The sequence below is a fragment of the Poeciliopsis prolifica genome, unplaced genomic scaffold (assembly GCF_027474105.1).
Source record: "Poeciliopsis prolifica strain line A6 unplaced genomic scaffold, Auburn_PproV2 SCAFFOLD020, whole genome shotgun sequence".
In the NCBI taxonomy this organism is placed as follows: Eukaryota; Metazoa; Chordata; class Actinopteri; order Cyprinodontiformes; family Poeciliidae; genus Poeciliopsis; species Poeciliopsis prolifica.
The window spans coordinates 6,638,250-6,656,626 of NW_026562395.1; the positions used below are offsets into that span (position 1 = coordinate 6,638,250).

An 18,377-nucleotide genomic window follows, 5' to 3' on the forward strand; every position below is an offset into this window, starting at 1 on the left:
GTCCCGCTAAGCCAACCAGGGGCTGTTTTTGGCCGTGTTTCAGCAAACCTATTTCCTAAATTGAACAAAAATCGAAAAGCATTTACAAACCTTTACTTTTCCATCAGATTTAATGAAAGTGAAAGTGATTAAACATCTAAAGAAGAAACAAAAAGATGGCGTTTGTGAGGAGCAAGAGCTGTGCTGGTGTAAAATGCCAAAACAAGGAATGAATGATTTGACACAATAAAATGAGAGCAAGATAAATATCTAATTGGGGTCAGAATCTATTTTTCGATGCGCTGCGATGCAGAGATGGATGATTAAAACACAGAGTGTTGTGGCCCTTTCTTTCCATGAAACAACCAACTCCCACGCACGACAATAACGTCAAAACAAAGTAACAGAACAACAAGCGGGGAACTCAGCTTCAACTTGAGATGCATGAACAGCTGCTGCCAAGGCACCTTATGTCACCACAACTACGCTTTTTCTGCTGGTAGCGTTTTGGGTTTCACTGCTCTGACCCAGAGAAGGTTAGTGAAGGAAAGTAATACATGTCCCAATAGAAATGGATTTAGTTTTCTAAAAAATTGTTGTTAGTTTGGAATTATGTTCTGCTTTCTGAGCCGCTGTACTGATGTCTACACTGAATCCAGGCTTATGTAACCTTTTTAATTATAATGGATTAGCGTTTTCTCAAGTCCATTCACTCCAACGCACCGCAAGATACAGTCAATGTTACTCATATCCGAGATTTTGCTTTTCGGTTCGTACCCAAATCTTTTGACCACAGGTGAGGGTGAGAACAAGATGGATTGGTAATCTGAGTGTGGGGTTTTTGGTCCATCTTTCCTTGAGAAACACCCCCACACTACTGGCTGATTAAGCTCAAATCCATCTACCCACCACCAGGTACATCCTGCTCATTTTTCTGACCAAAGCGAATTTGAGAACATCAGTTCGTCCAGAATCGCATCTGCAGACTTGTTCACCAAACGATGTGCAAAAACACCGAAAGACAACGCAAGAGGTTTCCATAAGTTTTTACTTATGCCTGTGATATGACTAATATCACACGGCTAGTTGTTTTTGTACGTGGGGCCACAACAGACGTTGGGTCCGCTAGCTATGAAATAACCAAATGAGAAGATCTGTTCCATCATGTTCACCCGGACAAATTTGAACTGTCATTTGAGAAGCTAAGTGGCCTCGCTACAGATGGAGCACCAATAGGGATTGTCTGATTGAATTAAAAATAAAATGAGCCGCCGTCTGGATCTTTTTTATTTAGTTATACGCCGCTGTCTTGTGCATCCAGAGAATCTGTGCGCTCATGTTTGAGGATGAGCGAGACGATGGCAGCTATTGTTTCTATTGCAAAATTTATCACAAGCAGATGGAGAAAAAGGCTTCAGTTCAGGAAGACTATAGCCCTATATACTAATGCTGATGGCTCATGTGGTTTTCTTGTTTTGACCTTCTGACAGCTGACAATACGGAGAACAATTAACATTTTTCAGTCCAGCACTTTATGGAGAAAAAAAAAACACATTATTCTTCGTAGGCAGACATCCTCTAAAAACTAAACTCCCGGAGAAACAGACCTTAATCACTAATCTAAACACATTTCATTGTGGCTGTTTTGCCTTCTGGTTTAATAAGCAATTTAAAATAATTTTTGTCCAAGTTCAACAAAATTTTAGATGTTTTTTTTGTTGTTGTTGTTGTTGCTGTTGATGGTGTGTTTATTTTTAACATAATTGAATGAATGATGGCACGTTCAGTTTTTTTCGTTTTTTTTATTTTAAACACCAAATCTGGTATTTTTAGAGACTTCCACTCCATTGTGGGCGTGTCCCGTCTTTCGCCTCTCACCACTGGAGAAAAGCAACAAGTCATTTTAAATTGAAAGCTTATTTAGTCGTGTGCTTCATTAATTACTGAACTGCACTGGAATTATCTGTTTTAATTCCAACGATGTATCCATTTCCAGTTTTATTTAAACTACAAATGATTATAAATCTTTTCTTTTTTGGACCCTGGACTTTTGGCCTTCAACACTTTAAGAGGGAGCAACCAATTCTCTGCCTCTGCACTGTGCGTCTTCTGTGCAAGATGTAGGTTGGCAAGATGTGGGCTTCTGTGAGCACACTGCGCACTACATTGTAGGTATTGAATTACATGAAGGAAAATGTTTCATACTTAATTAATTTGACAAATACTCATTTGGATTTAAAAAGTGAGGGACATCTAGAAACATCACAAGACTGCTGAGTTACTGAACGTTCTCAACTTTTTCCAATAAGTTTCTTCTAATCAATAAAATACCAAAAAAAAGATCTCCACATGTATTGCTTAAGCAGTAATAAGGTTTATTCTGTGTTCTGCTTTGTTGTTTTTCACTCAGTGTGTCAAATTAGAAATTTACCATGACCTCAGCTGAACTCACACTGCGATGCATCATAGAAATAAACCAGACCGTTTTTTCACTTTTCCCGTCCTCCGTCACGAGGTCTACTTTTTCACCACAGCATGTTTAAATCTTAGTGAAGCAAGTGAGATATGGATTCCAGACATCAGAAGAATGCACATGAAGTTGGTCGTGGGCCAAACTTCATGAAATGAAACGTCTCCAGCTAAGTTTTCGAAGATGCCCGTAACATCCAAGTCAACTGCATGGTCGAGAAATCCAAGGGAAATCAGTTCCTTCCATTGAATTTGAGAAGTTCAGCCAGAATCAAAAAAAATAAATCAAATATCAGCTGAAGACTAACGTTGATCCACAGAAAACAATCAAATCTCCGAAGGGTCAAGTTGCAGAATTGAGAGCGGAGATGAAGAATCATCGTCATAAAGGTTCCTCACGAAAAAGAGCAATCGTGTCCCTGCGAACCGACGACTCCAACTAAACAGAGGCGGCCAGGCGAACAGAAACAGAGGTGTTGGAGGCGCCCACCATGATCACAGGAGACTGAACACTAACAGAGGCCTCAAAGCAAAGCCAGGCAAGCACGCAAACCCTTGCCACTACAAAAAATGTAGGCAGCCATCCAAACGCAAGATCGCATGCAAATAGACGACATTCCTGTAACAGAAGCCAGTAGTAAAAAACAGCTTCAAGCAATTAGAAACATTTGATCACAAACTGAGTTTCACAAACCAAGAGTTCTGTTGTTTCTGTTGCAGTCACCACAGTGATTTTCATGGTGTGGGCTTCACCCCGACAGGAGGACAAAAGACACATTCTGATGTTTATGTGTCATTTTTGCAACTAAATTTGCTGCATAGTCCTCTAGTAACAGGTCATGCTACTCAGATACAACATCAGAGTTTCCACGGCAAATCCAGCTTCAATTTGGTTGTTTTTTTGGGTTTTTTTACACTGATTTGTGTCAAATGTGGGTGTCGAGCTCAAGGCCTGTTTCATATTTACTAAAAGCGCAGAGATTCTGTTGAGCAGAAGCGATTATTTGTCACATCTTCAGCCTGATCAAAGTTGTGAGAGCAGACTGAAAGTCTCGGCGTACGCCTGAAGAGATGCTGCAGTGATTGCTGTGAAGCACTTCTACCAAAGATGTCAATCTGAACAAAGTTCACCAGACAGGATTCACAGCTTAATAAAATCCAAATGAGAGCATAAAATGGATCCGCAAACCCGCGACGTCACTTTGCAACGTGTGCGGAAGCAAACGTTGACAAAGGATCTTCCCCCTTTCCCTCCTTCCCCCCCCCCTCTTTCCCCCCCACGCAGAGTGAGACCTGGATCTGATGGGGGTTTCAATCACTTCTTGTAAACAGAGGGTGTTGAGGCAGGAAGACGTTCAACCGTGCGGCTGTTGTTCCGGGAAACAGCAGAGTTTCCCTGAACTAATGACCATCGTTTTCAATCCCCACAAGGAGATTTGATTCAAAGTAGGCAACTCGGTTCGAAATGAACAATGTCTACATGCGACAACATCAAGGAATGAGTTGAGATGACCTTCTGTTGTTCTTTATTGTTTATTTGCATGGGAACATTTAAAAAAAAAGGCCTGTAACACCAGGCTTTTAATTTATTGTTTATCATTCACTGGAAAAAGTTTCCTATTACATATTTCATTTGTCAGCACAATAAATTCCAATTAATGTTCAAGAAACATAATATTTTCACCATTTTCTCCACCGTGTTTTTCCAGGAGAACCTCAATGGACAAAGGTACATTTTAAGAATATGATGAAATGAAGTCTCTTTGTGCAGTTTAGTGATATAAATCACACTTTTTATTAAGTATGTTCGAATACGAACATTTTTCAAGAGCAGCATTTTTTTGTGGACCGAAAAGAGAATTAATACATAGTTTTATCAGCATTTTTATTGCTATCACAAGAGTTACAAAATTCAAAGTACATATCGTCCTCCACTAAAAACAGCAACACAAAATTGAACATTATGTCTAACATAAATCATAAAATCACTTTGTGACAAACAATGTCGTAAGGCCCATTGTTGAACCATCGTGGACCAGGAACAGTTAACAGTTTGAATCTTTTTATTGATCCACGGAAAGAGGAGGCTGTTGGTTCCCAGGTTGAGGTGATGTCAGGCGTCCAAAGGAGGAGAAGGTGAAGCAACAACGTTTGCTTCATTTTTACTCTTTTGGGTAACGCTTCGGCTGGATTCAATTGTTTAACCCTCAGTGTTAGTGATCTGGAGTCACTCAGGAACAGCGGCAGATGTCTGCTGACCCGCCAGAACCGCACACGGTAAAAATCTCCACAGGGATCCAAACCACTCTGAGAACGACGGGACGTTTGAACTCCGTTCATTCGTTTTTAGCTTACAGAAAAGAGCCGGAAAATTAATAAAAGCACACTGACCAAAAGGATTTAAGCTTTGGCGTGCCCTTTGACCCCCACAGACCAACATGTGCGCTACATACAAGATGTTTTGACACGTTTTTTTTGTTTTCTCCACAATTTTGTTCATTGTAAATAAGGATCGATAAGAAAAACTTGAGAAATTATTTTCTTTTTTTACTTCATGGAAATCTGAACGTAGGCAGAGTTGGCGCAGCCGTAAAGCTGCAGGCGCATCCTGCAGGCGTCTGCGCATAGTTCTCAACTTTAACCAGAGAAACGAGTTTCATGCATAAAGCAATTTATTTTTTAAAAATTTTTTATAATTTACTTTTTTTTTTTTTATTCTAAGTATAAACAAATGTTATTACTTCAATGTAAAAACATGAAATTGAATTTCTTTGGCAGTGCTTCCTACTGACAATGATTATTTTTAGAAGTTGCCACATTGGTGACCCGGGGAAGCAATATTTTCTCAACAGCTGAGAGACCAGATCTTCTAAGCGTGTAGTTAGTTCAAGGGGCTGTTTTATTTTTTTTTAATTCAGCAATGCTGATTGGCCAAATGTTATTTTTCCCTTAGCAACCAGGAGAGCAATCAGTTGCTCCACAGAAGACAAATGATGAGAATCTGTTAGGGAAAATTCACTGTTGAATGAGGAATTTTAATCTTTCATGCTTTGATTTTTTTTTCCAACCTCCTCATCTTGGGAGTGCAACGCCCCATCAATAAACTATCATGCATTGATGATACATTTTTAGACAAACTGATAGAGAGGATGCAATTGACAGAAGGCAAATATGTCAGCACACCCCATAGACAGCAACACCCAGAGAAGATAATCATTTAGTCAATGTGAAACACATTTACTAATCTTTTAATCCAAGATTTTCATCTGATCTGAATACTGAAAACAGACCGTCACTGGCAGCGCAAGGCAGAAACTCAACTTATTTTGGCTGGATCAACAGACAAAGCTTGGTTCTAGTCCATTTAAGAACACAGGAACTGAGTTATAGCACACTAAAACATGTATTTTTTTATATCAGTTACATTCATTAAGAAAAACACATCAACTATTTACAGATTTTGAACAAAACTGGACTCTACATCATGTCTGTTTCACTGAACACAGCGGTGTCCTGTCCAACAGTGACTGGGTTGGAACAGCACAAACACTATTAAAAAAATCCTCAGGACATCAACAGAAACAACCCAGTATGATTATGTCCACATCTAATTTGGTTTTGGGGAACACTCATCCTTCCTCAGATGAGGAAGATGATGTCGTCGGCCACCATGACCTGGTTGTCGTCCTGCATGCGGGCCAGGGCGCCACGGACCTCGGGCTCCGTGAAGCGGCTCTCCCGCTCTTTGTTGATCTCTTGCATGAGCTTCGTCATTTTCACCGACTGCGCGTGAGCCGACTGGAAAACGCCGAACAGAGACGACTTGAACTCCTTCAGCCTGGAAGAAGAGATCCGGAGAAACCGTGGTTGGGTTGCACAGACACATTATTAGCAAAAACTTCCCATGAAGGAGTTGCAGAAACATCGGTGGCGTACCTCTCAGCTGAGAGTTCGGCACCTTCAGCTTGTGATGTGGCCTCCATTGGTTCCTCCGCCTGCTGCAGAGGTTTGGCTGGTTTTGGGGTGCCAGCTTGAACTATAAAATAAAGCTCAGAGTGAGACTTCAAACTGAAAACCTTATGATTAGTGAATTGAGAGCACAACAGGAAGTATTTCCTCCACATTTGATGCAGAACAAGGTTAGAGAGGAGCCAGCCTGCTCGCACTCTGAAAAAAATGACGTTTTCAGTTCAGTCATTTAGAAAGCAATGTGGGACGATGAAACAGCCGCTTACTCTCAGGGACATCCTGTTCTTCACTGAAGTCATACGGGCTGTAGGGCTCGCTACTCTGAGAGCCTCGGCGCCCCCTGCATGACACAAGGAAGAAATGTCAGTCATCTGAGCAACAACAAGCACCCCAACCTGTTGAACCGTCTGGCATTTAGTCCAATCAGACTGCTGTATCTTAAATGCCAAAGAATTGACTGAATTTTATTGTCAGGAACCAGAATAAAGGGAAGTGTATTCAGTTTGTTCATTTCTGCTCTTGCCATAAAATCTCAATAGAAACATTAATATTTGTGGTTGCAACCTTAAAAAGAAAGAAAAATAAAAGATATGAAAGCTTAATTCTTCAAGCTTTGAGGCCCATTGAGGATCTTTTCTGGCATATTCACCAAACCTCCTGAAGATTGTTGGGCCTTATGGAAGCCAAATTCTGGTTATAAAGTGGTAGACCTCACTCATAATAGTGTTAGGTTTACAGGTATGGTGTGAATCCGGTTTTGATTGAGGTTAAAAATATGGTGATAATGGTTAGACATAAATATAGTACTAAAATGAATGAAAGTTGATACAAAGTCAAAATATGAGTAAGTGTGTGTGTGTGTGTGTGTGTGTGTGTGTGTGTGCGCTTGCTTTGCCATCATCATGAGGACTTACTGTTGAAGAACAACCAACATTGCGAGGACACTTTCTCCTTATTTACTAACAAATGGAGATTGTTTGTGTAAAATGAGAACTTTTTTTTGCTGTTCTAATTAACTCTACTAGTCATATTAACAGGTATGAGGTGAATTAAGTTTTAGCTACAGTTAAAATGAACAGAAGTAAACACAAAGTTCTTAGTTTGCATAAAAGTACAAGGATGCGTGTGTTGGTACCTCTTGCGAGGTCTTTGCGAGCGTTGACTGGGAGGCGCCTCTGCGTCGTCATCTTCCTCTGAATCAGAGTCGCGCTCCTGCCTCGCGCGCTTCTTTTCCTTCTCCAGAACCTAAATGACAAAGGGCACAACAACGATGCAGCCAAGCTTTTAGGGAATTCTCGATCCATTTCCGTTTGAGTGCTTAATGGATGACAAACCTTCTTAAAGTAGGCGAACTGGACCAGCTCCACGGCGACCTCCGTGTCCTCCAGCTCCACCGCCTTGCTCATGCGGGCCTTGGCGTGCGCCGTGGAGAGGCGGATCAGGGTCTCCAGAGTACGAGCCGTCACAGGAGAGGTCTGGCCAGGGAAAGAGGAGGAGTCAGAGTTCTGGGGTGTTTTTTTAAATTTATTTATTTTTTAAGAATAAGGTTTGCAGTAGTGCTATGCTAAAAATAAAATAGATTCTTTTACATACTAAATTTGATTTCTCTCACTTTTTCTTAAAAAGAAAATCGGATTGACAGAAAAAAAGAGCAGAAAAAATTGGCTTTAATTTCAATCATCCCTTCTGTCAAAAAATGGCTTTCAAAAAAGATAATACTGTGTGTGGGCTGACATCTATCTGAACTACAGAAACCCAAACTGTACATTGATGGGGAAGGAAAAAAAAAAAAAGAAGGAAATTTTCCCAAATTAAAATTTTTTTAAAACTGAAAATTTAATTGAAGAATAAAATCAATTTAGTTTGAAGGTCGATGTGAAGTGCTCACCCGGGCAACATCAGCCGCCAGCTGCTCCTGACTCCTCAGCCTGGAGTACTCCTCTGCGATGTGATTGGCTGCTTCCTCGGTCAGCACAGGTGTGATAATCTTAGCGATATGGATGTACTTCCTCATGAACTCCTTACTCAAAATTTTATCCCTGGAACCAAGCGAACATCTTATTGTTTTGCACACTTTTTGCACTTCAGTCACTTCCTAAAGCATTCCTCAGGATATTCTTAAAAAGACTTCAATTCATAGACTTGAAATAAAGGCCTTAAAATGTCTTAAAAATACATGAATCATAGGTTCCGTTACATTTTATATTTTCTATGTGGTTTGTTTTGTGTTCAAGTCGGCAGACATTTTCATTCCTTTCGGACTCAAGGCAGTTAAGGCTATAACTAACTCTCAGTACTTATGTACGTCAATGAATGTGCAAATTTAATGCCAGTTGAATGGACAATGTTCATATTTACCACTGAGTCACGTCTGTTGTGTCCCTTTTGTACCAAAATTCTTGCCGCTGTTATGAAAATATTGTCACCTTCCTAAAATAATGGTGCAAGAAATTTTTTGCAAAAAGAAAAAAGAAGCCCAGTTCTTTCTTTCCTAAAGATCTTCTAAGCATTATTTTTAGGAGGCTGACAATATGCAACTTTCTTTTGTACATTTCTGTCTTAAATTCCAGCCATAATGGTCAAAAAATGCCTTAAATTTGAGTTTGTGAGACTTGAAGGAACCATGTTAACGCCTTACTTCTTCTTCTTGCTTCCGTGTAGCAGGTTGTTGTGTTTCTCGTAAATCTGCATCTCCTCATGCTCCTCCGTCATGGCGTCCGGGTCATCCGTAGCCAGCACGTCCACCGACCCGCCCAGCGCCATTGCTGGACGCAAGACCAGAACAAAACAGCCTCAGAATATGGGGTCCTGACCGGGAGTGGCGGTCTTACAGCCGCTGATGTTCGGTACCTGCTCCCTCCTGCTCGCGGGGGTCGCGGTAACGATGCATCCTCAGCACGTGGTCCGAGATCTCGCGGTCCTGCTCGGCGTCCATCTGGTCCAGCATAATGAAGAGCAGGTCGAAACGCGACAGCAGCGAGTCCTGCAGGCCGATGTTCTCCATGGGGGTCTTGTACTGGTCGTACTGTGGAGGAGACGGAGGAGGAAGGTGAGCAGCGGCGTTTCACCGCAGAACACGGAGGCGCCGTTTTTCACTCACCCTGCCGTAGACCGGGTTGGCTGCTGCCAGCACGGAGCAGCGGGCGTTGAGCCGGGCGTGGATGCCGGCCTTGGCAATAGTGACCCGGCCCTGCTCCATCACCTCATGGATGGCGGTGCGGTCCATGTCGGACATCTTGTCGAACTCGTCGATGCACACCACGCCGCGGTCGCCCAGCACCATGGCGCCCGCCTCCAGGCGCCGCTCTCCTGGAGGGAGAGAATCGACAGGTTGCCAGATTCAACAGCAGGAGAACCTGTTTGTTTGGGCGGCGGGAGGGAAAGCGAGAGGAAAGTACCGGTCTCCTGATCGGTGGTGACGGCGGCGGTCAGACCCACGCCGGAGGAGCCTCGGCCGGTGGTGGGGATGGCTCTGGGCGCCGTGTGGAGGACGTAGCGCAGCAGCTGGGATTTGGCCACCGATGGGTCGCCTGAAGGAGAGCAAACGTGATGAGGAAATACTTTCCAAAAACGAACAAGATATGTCCTTGGATTCAAAATCCCTAGTGTGGAAATTTGCCACGTAGTTTTTTGAAATTTTTAAACAAATATACCAATTTCAAACTTTAAAAAAATAAAATTCAATCTCCATTGACCTGTCAGATTTAAGACATTTCATCCACATAGTTGGGTTTCATCAACTAGGTGGATGTCACACAAATCATGCAACAGGAATGAGTTTATTCCTCCTAAACTTATTGATGACTTTTGGTTGAAGTTATTAGTTTAGTTCATATGAACGTGCTTATTCTACTGAATCAAAAGTCAGTAATCTGAGACGCAGAGATGAGACCTTGCATTCTTACAAACACTTAGCACTCAAACATCCACAGTGGCTTAAAAAGTAATAACTTTGCTATTCTGAGCTGGAAACTGCACAGCCTCGCTCTGAACAGACTCATGGGGATTGCGGCTGAGGTACCGATGAGCAGGACGTTGATGTCTCCTCGGATACGCGTGCCGTTCTCCAGAACCTTTTCCACGCCGCCCAGCAGCATGCAGAGGATGGCCTTCTTGATGTAGTCGTGACCGTGGATGCTGGGCGCCAGCGAGCGGGCCAGCTGGTCAAACACGTTCTGAAAGAGGAGGAGCCCACTCAGCACCTTCACAGCCGTTTCCACCTTCGACGCCCTGCCGGGTTTCAGGCTTACCACAGAGCGGGTCCGGCTGAAGTTCCTGATCTTGGCCACGTCGTCGGCAGAGAACGTCTGAGACACCTCTTTGCTCATCTGTTTCACGTGGCACGCTATCATGATGGTCCTGCGGGGGGCAGCAGTGAGACAAACACGACAACTTTGACTCAGATACTGATTACAGAAATGCATTTTGCCTGGTAATGATTAAAAAAAAGAAAAAGTCCCTGAAATTACTTTTTTCCACACCTGCGATATTGACAGAAGTTTAATTTGTTTTTTTTTTGTCTTATTGTTCTCCCTCCCCATCATATTCCTCTTTCACCATGTTGTGGCAACACATTTGTGTTCTCTTAATTTTAACACTTTCAATGAATGTGTGATTAAAAAAATAAATAAAAGTTAAAATCACCCCAGCACTTTTACAGCCAAAAGATGATTCAGACAAATAAATAAATAAATCGCCTAATAAAAAAAATTATTATTTTAGAAAGGTGACGGTGTATTGGGCCTGTACAATGTGTTTGTGAGAGCTGGTTTATTTTGATACTTTCATTGTATAATAAAAGAAAAATTGAAGGAAAAAAGGAAGAAAAAAAACATATCGCCCAGAGCATCACTGGATGAATACTGTGCTTGTTTGGCGCCCTCTGGTGGACAATTCAAACTTGTCCGACAACCGCAGAGAACCTGAATGAATCTATCTAACAGTATAACCGCATCAACGTCCAGCCCAGTATTTCTTGCACCAGACCCACCTGAACGTGCCGGAGGTGAATCCTCCCTTCTTCCCCGGCAGGCAGCGGTACGTTCCAATCACCTGCACCCTGTCTCCCGGTTTGACCACGTCCACCAGGTCGTTGTCCAGGATGATGTCCACAGAGCGAGGCAGCTGGCCTGCCGGCGCCTTCTCCGGCATCTCCTGCACCGTGATGGTCTGGTGGTCCTTGTAGATGGACAGGCCGAACTCCGTCTCCAGAGGGTTGTTCTCCTCGTCCTGTCAGAAGATTCACGATGAATGTTCGGCGGGTTTGCGCCGCAACGCTTTCAGGAGGGACCTGCTTCAAATGCGTACCTTAGTGGGGTAAATGGCGCTGGACGGGAAGGCGTCCAGCGAGGTCATGTCCGTGTACTTCCTCTCCATCGTCTTCTTGGTGGCAGGACAGTAGTGGACGCTGCGCACCACTTTGGGTCGAACCAGGGAACCTGGAACATTCACGCAAAGAATGAAAACACATGAAAATCTGAGAAATCAGCAGGAACGTGCACAGACGGACACTCAGTGGCGCTAAAGCAAAAGAGAAATAATTTTGCCATTTTATTCATCTCAAGATTTTAGCAAGGGGCAGTATTATGTAGAATGGACTTTTGTAAGCTTTAAATGACGCTGTATGCCATTCCGTTCTCCAAAACGCACCACCAGTGTTGCCCTGATTCTTTTTTGCATGTTTGGGAAATCCTTCAATCTCCCGTGACAACCATTCAGGTGTCGGTTGCTCATGCCTTCAAGGACACCAAACACGTCATGGTAAGTACCTAAAGGTATTCCATTTCAAATTCATCAGATTGTAACCATCGGTTTAATTTGAATAATCTTCTTTTTTTAATGAAAGATAAGACAAAGGTACGCAGTTTCCGGTGCCAGCAGTCCCCACTGGAAATCGGAACGGCGAAACTCACACTTTGTGATGATGCCCTCCACACACACCATGCTGCCCAGCAGGCGGGAGGTCAGGGTGCGAGGGGAGACGTGCTTGGAGCCGAAGCTCCCCTCCAGGCCGATGAAGAACTCCTCGTGCTGCTTGGCGTAGGTGCCGTCCACCGAGGCCACCAGGTCCTTCAGAGCCCGCTGGAATGCCAGCAGCTCCTCGAACGCGTTGCTCATCAGTCTGAGGGACAGGAAGAGAGATTAGACAACGACGTTTATACCTAGAAAAACTACAAATGCTTTTACTGTGAAACGCAAGTCGGGCACAGTCGGATAAAGTGGCTGCCATTTGTGAAGATACATTTCCAAGTCTTGCCAGCTGGATTTAGGTCGAGACTTTGACTAGTCCATTCAAACACATGAATGCACTTACCTAAACCTTTCCATTTTGTGGGTGTTAAAGGTTTTTAGCCTGCTGGAAGGTAAAACCACTAAGCTAACTCTGGCTATGTTGCTTGATCCCTTGGAAGAGAAGCATCCCTTCAGCATGATGAACTGGTCAGATGGACCAACTCAATGACTCAAGATGGCAACTGGCAGCGTTGCTCAGAGGAAACCCCAATTAATCATAAGAGTCTTACTTGTCAAACATTTTTTGAAACAATCGCTTTATGCCAATGCAGCTAGTCGTGTATTGGTTTATGTTGGTTCCAGAGAGCAGTTGTGACAGCATAAAGTGTGGAGAAGTCCAACAGTTGCTTCTAATTTTCCAAAGCCGGGTCATTAACAGTGTCGTTTTCCGGCCACAAGAGGCAGTAAAGAGCCGCCTCCTTGAACATGCTGATCTAAAAAGTTATGTACTCTCTCTAAACTGAGATATGCTTTCATTAGGCGGCAAAGGCTCGGGTGATTTCATGTTTTGGTTAGCAGCATTCAGACCCGGTGTTCCTAAACCCCGGTGCCAGTGATCCCGTGTGTCTGTGATCCCGTGGGTCTCACTTCGCAGCCCGGGACTCGTTGCGCCTCCTCAGGTCGTTGATGTTCACGACGAGCCGGGCTTTATTGTCGCTGATCATATCCCGGACTTTGCTTTGGTAAATTCCCTGGTCTTGCTGCGATTTGAAGGAAAAAAAAAAACGATAAGGACAAAAACACCACACCCGGAAGTTAAAGTTTGATGAAGCAGTGACATCATTGTGTAATGAAACTGAAATAAAACAAGATTATAAGAACTGCTGATACTTTTAAGCTGGTAAATATGTTGTTTGTTTTCCGTTTTCCAAATCATTAGATTAAATAATCAAACCGCAGCCTTTTTCTTAACTGCACATGAACGTTCTTTGTTGTTGATGTTTTCTAAGCGTCACTCACATCGTCGTCCAGAAAGTCCAGGTAGTCCCTCTGAGCTTCCCTCATCTCCTGGTCATCTGTGGTGTCGGTTGACATCTTCGTCCGTTTAGTGACTTTCTTCTAAATCGCTGCTAAACTCTCGGAGTTGCTGCTGCCGCCGCTTTTGCCGCACGACCGACTAAAAGTTTTTCGCGCCACTGCGTCCCGAGAGCGACCGAAGCGTGACACGCGATTGGCCCGACGTGAAACGTGCTCCGCATTACTCGGGGGAGCGACGCGAGGTTGTCCAATAGAATGCTCCGGTAGAAGCGTGACTCCGCCCTCGAGAAGAAGTGCCGCGAAAACGAGCAGGAAGAGGCGGGGCCGTCAGCGGTGGAGGAAACGACGGCGATGAGTGTGCGTTTCTTCTTTTTGTCCAGAAGATGGCGACAAAAAGAGGAAAAAAAAAAAAAAAAACGTTTTTTTTCATCCGTCACAACTCAACACTGAGACAAAACCAGAATTTAATTTCCTGAGACTCTTCAGTTATTCTCTACTTTGTGTTAGTTGAAAAATACCACACAAAGAAGACTACAAAGAGGAGTTTTGAAAACAAAATAGTTGACCCGTTTTTTTAGTTATGTTGCATGGAAAAATAGCAAGTTAAAAATATTTTATCATTTCAATACATTTGAATACATCAGATGTATTTATTTCAGTGATTAAGTCAAAAAGAATTAAACTTACATGCTGCCCAGATTCATTACATACATGATTCAAGTTTTTATTCCAATTCTTTTGAGTTATTGGAGCAGAGCTCACAGCTTTGTTATGCAGCCGTCTCATAACATTTGTTTAGTAAAACTTATTTGTTATTGATCTGATGGGATTTTCGAAATTCTCAGAGAAACCAAATTTCAGTAGATTATTATTATTATTATTATTATTATTATTATTATTATTATTATTATTATTATTATTATTATTAATCATCAAATTGAACAGAGATAAACACTGGAAATGTATTCCACACTCATTTGTTCACTCCACTGAATGAATCAATGGAGTTAAAAAAAAATTTAAAAATCTTACCAAGAATTTTTGTCTAGTTTCTGGTGCAAATATGACTTGAAACAAGACAAAAATAAAACTTTTCAGCAAGCCAGTTGAGTTTGTTTTATCTCAATAATTCTTGAGTGTAGATCAAAAAAGAAGAAGAAGAATTAGTTTCACTGGCATATTCATTTCCCACTTATAACAAGACATTTTTTATGTTTTCAGCGAAAAATCAGTCAGGTTTTACAGATTGAAGAAAGAAAGAAAAAACATTTCTACACAGAAAATGATTTGATGGATGTATAAACTCGTATTGTTAAGGCTCCCTGCTGGGCGTTCCTGGTCAGTCAAACCCCGCCCACGACTCCCGGCTCTCCGGGGCCGTCCTTCTGCTCCAGCTCTGGGCTTTTCCAGCCGGTCTCCTCCCGAGCGGCAGCTCCTCCGCAGCTGAACATGAGGGAGTCGTCTGGACGTGCAGGGAAGCGTTGACGGTCCTCTTCCCCACCGCCCACAACCCGCCGGCTGGTTGGAGGGACGCGAGAGCTCAGCGGGTGTCCTGTCTTGTTCGGCGGCCGCAGGTAACAAGTTCCTCCTCCTCCTCCTTCTCAAAACCGCTTTATTCTTTTCTGACGCAGATGACGCCGCTGTGGGAGTCGCGTTTCCACGCGCACAAAGAGTCCAACATGAAATGTTCTTCTTGTGTATGTTTATAGGCGTTTATTTATTTGAGTATCAATGAGGTCAGCAGAGTCAAGAGAACACTTCTTAAAATACACACTTTTAAAAACAATTTTTTTAGTGAATCCTCCAGATATCCTATGTTTGTTTGTTTGGTTTTTTTTGTTAAATTAAATCTCAAGGTCAGATATGTACTGTTCAGATTGTGTTGCCAAACAATTCAGAAGCAGAGGTGATGGTACACCCTTCAGCTCCATTCACCTGAAGCCAGTGACAACACTGGAGTTGGCTTGGATTCCTTTCAGTAGCTGTCATTAGAGGTGGTGATTCTTGCAAGTCGGACCACATGCCTCAGCTATTGTTGGGGACACGTGCGGGTGACTGTTTTCACCTTTGTTCGGACAGGGCACGACACCATGTGGGTGCGTCTGCTAGAGGAATTTTAAGCACAGAAAGCAGGTAAGGCGAGGCGAACTGTATTTGTGTAGCGATTTTCACTGGATAAAACAGCATGGTGGTTAAAAGCAACGCAACCGTATAACGTAACCGATATCAAATGTATCTCTAACGGACCTACCTCGTCTGGTTTTAGAACAAGTTCATGGAACTGTTAAAAGCCTTTGGCCAGACAGTCTCAAGAAGGGGAGTATGGCTGTAAAGGGTCGGTGAGATAGCGTGACCAGACAAGGCTTTGAAAGTAAAGACGAAGAATTTAAGCAGGATCAGATATTCAGTAGACTTAAAAGAGCAACAGACTTGAATATCATCAGCATATAAATGATGAGACACGTCAGGGAACTGCCTGATTGTCTTGCCTAAGGTGAAGACGTATAAAAGAAAGAGAAGATATTCCAAAACTAAGCCCTGTGGTACCACACAAGAAAGTTCTTCCAGTAAGGTAGGATTGAAACCGTTCGAGCCAAATCGGACAGGCTTTGTGACGTAGTTGGACTATCAATCAAGATACCGTGATCAACATTGACAAAGAAGAATTGTTCCAAACAAAATTCAGCTCTATGTTCAGTCCAAACAATAAAGCTGAAGCCTTTTGTGTTCTTAGTTATAACATGAACTGGTTCTCAATGATTCATCAATTTAAAAAATAATAATAATAAAATAGAGATCTGGGTGTCATGCATCAGTTAGCATATTGATGATAGCATGTACACGCTTCCAGATGTGAAAACACACTCCACTGTCCCAGTGACTCTCACTTTTAAGGGTAAGTAACACTAAGTAGAACCACTGTTCTCACTTTTAAGTTCTTTCCTGTTTGTAAAAACATTAAGTTCAAATGTTTTTATAAAATTGATGCCACTCATGAATGTGCTTCTTTGAAGAAAAAAAAAGAATTAAAATTAGCTTATCAGAAACCCTCTTATGCACAAAAGGTTCGGTATATAGCATCCAGGGTGCTAAATCCAGAAATCCTTTACTAACTCTTTTTCCTTTATCCACAGGGTTAAGGTAACGATCAGAAGTCATGTCGGCTGACATTCTGGAGGGGTTCAGCACCTTGACGCTGAGTGTCAAGCAACTCAGCCGACTCCTTCGCCTCTCTGACCTCCTTCCTTCCTCCCTGCCGTCGCCTTGCCCCACCGTTGCTGCCTCCCAGGTCCCCGCTCTGTTCCGAGAGCCCTACATTATGTCGGGCTACCGCCCCATCCAGCAAGACTGGGGCTGCTACCTCCTGAGCCTCTTCCAGTGTCACAATGAAACCCTGAATGTGTGGACTCACTTGCTCGCAGTTCCAGCACTGCTGTTTCTCTGGTGGGCCAACGTGGGCGCTTTGGGGTACACCTTGGACGCAGCCTCCCTGCCTCTCGCCCTCTTCATGGTGTCTTCTCTCACATATCTGTGCCTCAGCGTGGCAGCTCACCTCCTGCAGTCTCATTCTGAGCGTGCGCACTATTACTTCTTCTTTTTGGACTACGTGGGTGTAGCAGTGTACCAGTACGGCTGCTCACTCGGCCATTACTTCTACTCCTCTGAGCCAGTGTGGAGAGACAGTATTGGGATGATGTTTCTGCCCGGTGCTGCCTTCTTTGGGTGGCTCTCCTGCGCCGGCTGCTGTTTTGCGAAGGCCAGGTACAGGCGGCCGTATCCGCTGCAGCGTAAAATCTGCCAGCTGATCCCCACCAGCCTCGCCTATGCCCTAGACATCAGCCCCATAGCCCACCGTCTGCTCACTGTCCCCTGGTCACAGGAGACCTCCCTCCCCTTTCACGCCCTGCAGATTGGCTCATTCATTTTGGCTGCCTTCTTCTTCTCCTGTCCAATTCCGGAGCGCTTTTTCCCTGGTCGCTGTGACTTTGTGGGCCAGGGTCATCAGGTGTTCCACCTGTTCCTGTCCCTGTGCACAGTGTTCCAGCTGGAGGCTTTGTTTCTGGACTACGCCAGGCGACGGGATGCAGTGCTGGATGTGTTTGGAGAACGGCAGCTGTGGTGGGCTTGTGTGTCCTTCCCCTGTCTCTTCATGTGTTGCGTCCTCACAGCTCTTATAGCTATGAGGCACATGAGCAAAATACTTCAACATGTAGAGAAGAAAAAGTGACCTTTTTTTTTGCGTGTGCAGAAAGACGGCTGGGCTCAGTGATTTATAAGAGTATCAATCGGATGCAACTTTTAATTTAAGTATTTAACAGCCTGTGTCTCTGAAGAGTGTGATTACTTTTAATATATAAACAATAAAGCTAGCTTTAACGGGATCTGCGCTGGTCCATTTATTGGGTCATCTGAAAATTCCTGAAGGGTTTAATTACTAAAAGAAATGCTTGGCTCAGTGTACCTCATAGTTAGCTCAGTATGGCTCAGCCAAATTTTCAACAGTGGTACAAGAACCACTGAAATGGTTCTTGTACCAGATTGACCTAACCCCAAAAATAACTTGGATTCATATGCACATTCACTTGAAACCAGAGGTTTACTTACACTGAATAGAAAGACACAGCCACCTTTTTTTCCTCACTGTCTGAAGTTAAATTGGATCAACTTTTGGTCTGATTTAAGTTTAAATT

The 18,377-nt window shown here is 43.3% G+C and overlaps 2 protein-coding genes across 2 annotated transcripts; one reads left to right on the top strand and one right to left on the bottom strand.

Annotated features, from left to right (window-relative positions):
• Positions 1-5,462: 5,462 nt before the first annotated feature.
• Positions 5,463-13,835, bottom strand: mcm3 (minichromosome maintenance complex component 3). The gene is made up of 17 exons (XM_055044627.1): positions 13,669-13,835; positions 13,297-13,409; positions 12,330-12,538; positions 11,725-11,855; positions 11,408-11,646; positions 10,668-10,776; positions 10,439-10,592; positions 9,816-9,947; positions 9,518-9,726; positions 9,268-9,442; positions 9,056-9,182; positions 8,306-8,456; positions 7,752-7,892; positions 7,553-7,662; positions 6,684-6,757; positions 6,385-6,484; positions 5,463-6,286 (listed from the first exon to the last, which is right to left on the bottom strand). The coding sequence occupies exons 1-17, from the start codon at positions 13,741-13,743 to the stop codon at positions 6,088-6,090; spliced, it is 2,448 nt and encodes an 815-aa protein (XP_054900602.1). The 5' UTR covers positions 13,744-13,835; the 3' UTR covers positions 5,463-6,087.
• Positions 13,836-15,078: 1,243 nt separating this feature from the next.
• Positions 15,079-18,068, top strand: paqr8 (progestin and adipoQ receptor family member VIII). Its single transcript, XM_055044076.1, has 2 exons — positions 15,079-15,260; positions 16,821-18,068. The coding sequence occupies exon 2, from the start codon at positions 16,844-16,846 to the stop codon at positions 17,912-17,914; it is 1,071 nt and encodes a 356-aa protein (XP_054900051.1). The 5' UTR covers positions 15,079-15,260; positions 16,821-16,843; the 3' UTR covers positions 17,915-18,068.
• Positions 18,069-18,377: the final 309 nt, after the last annotated feature.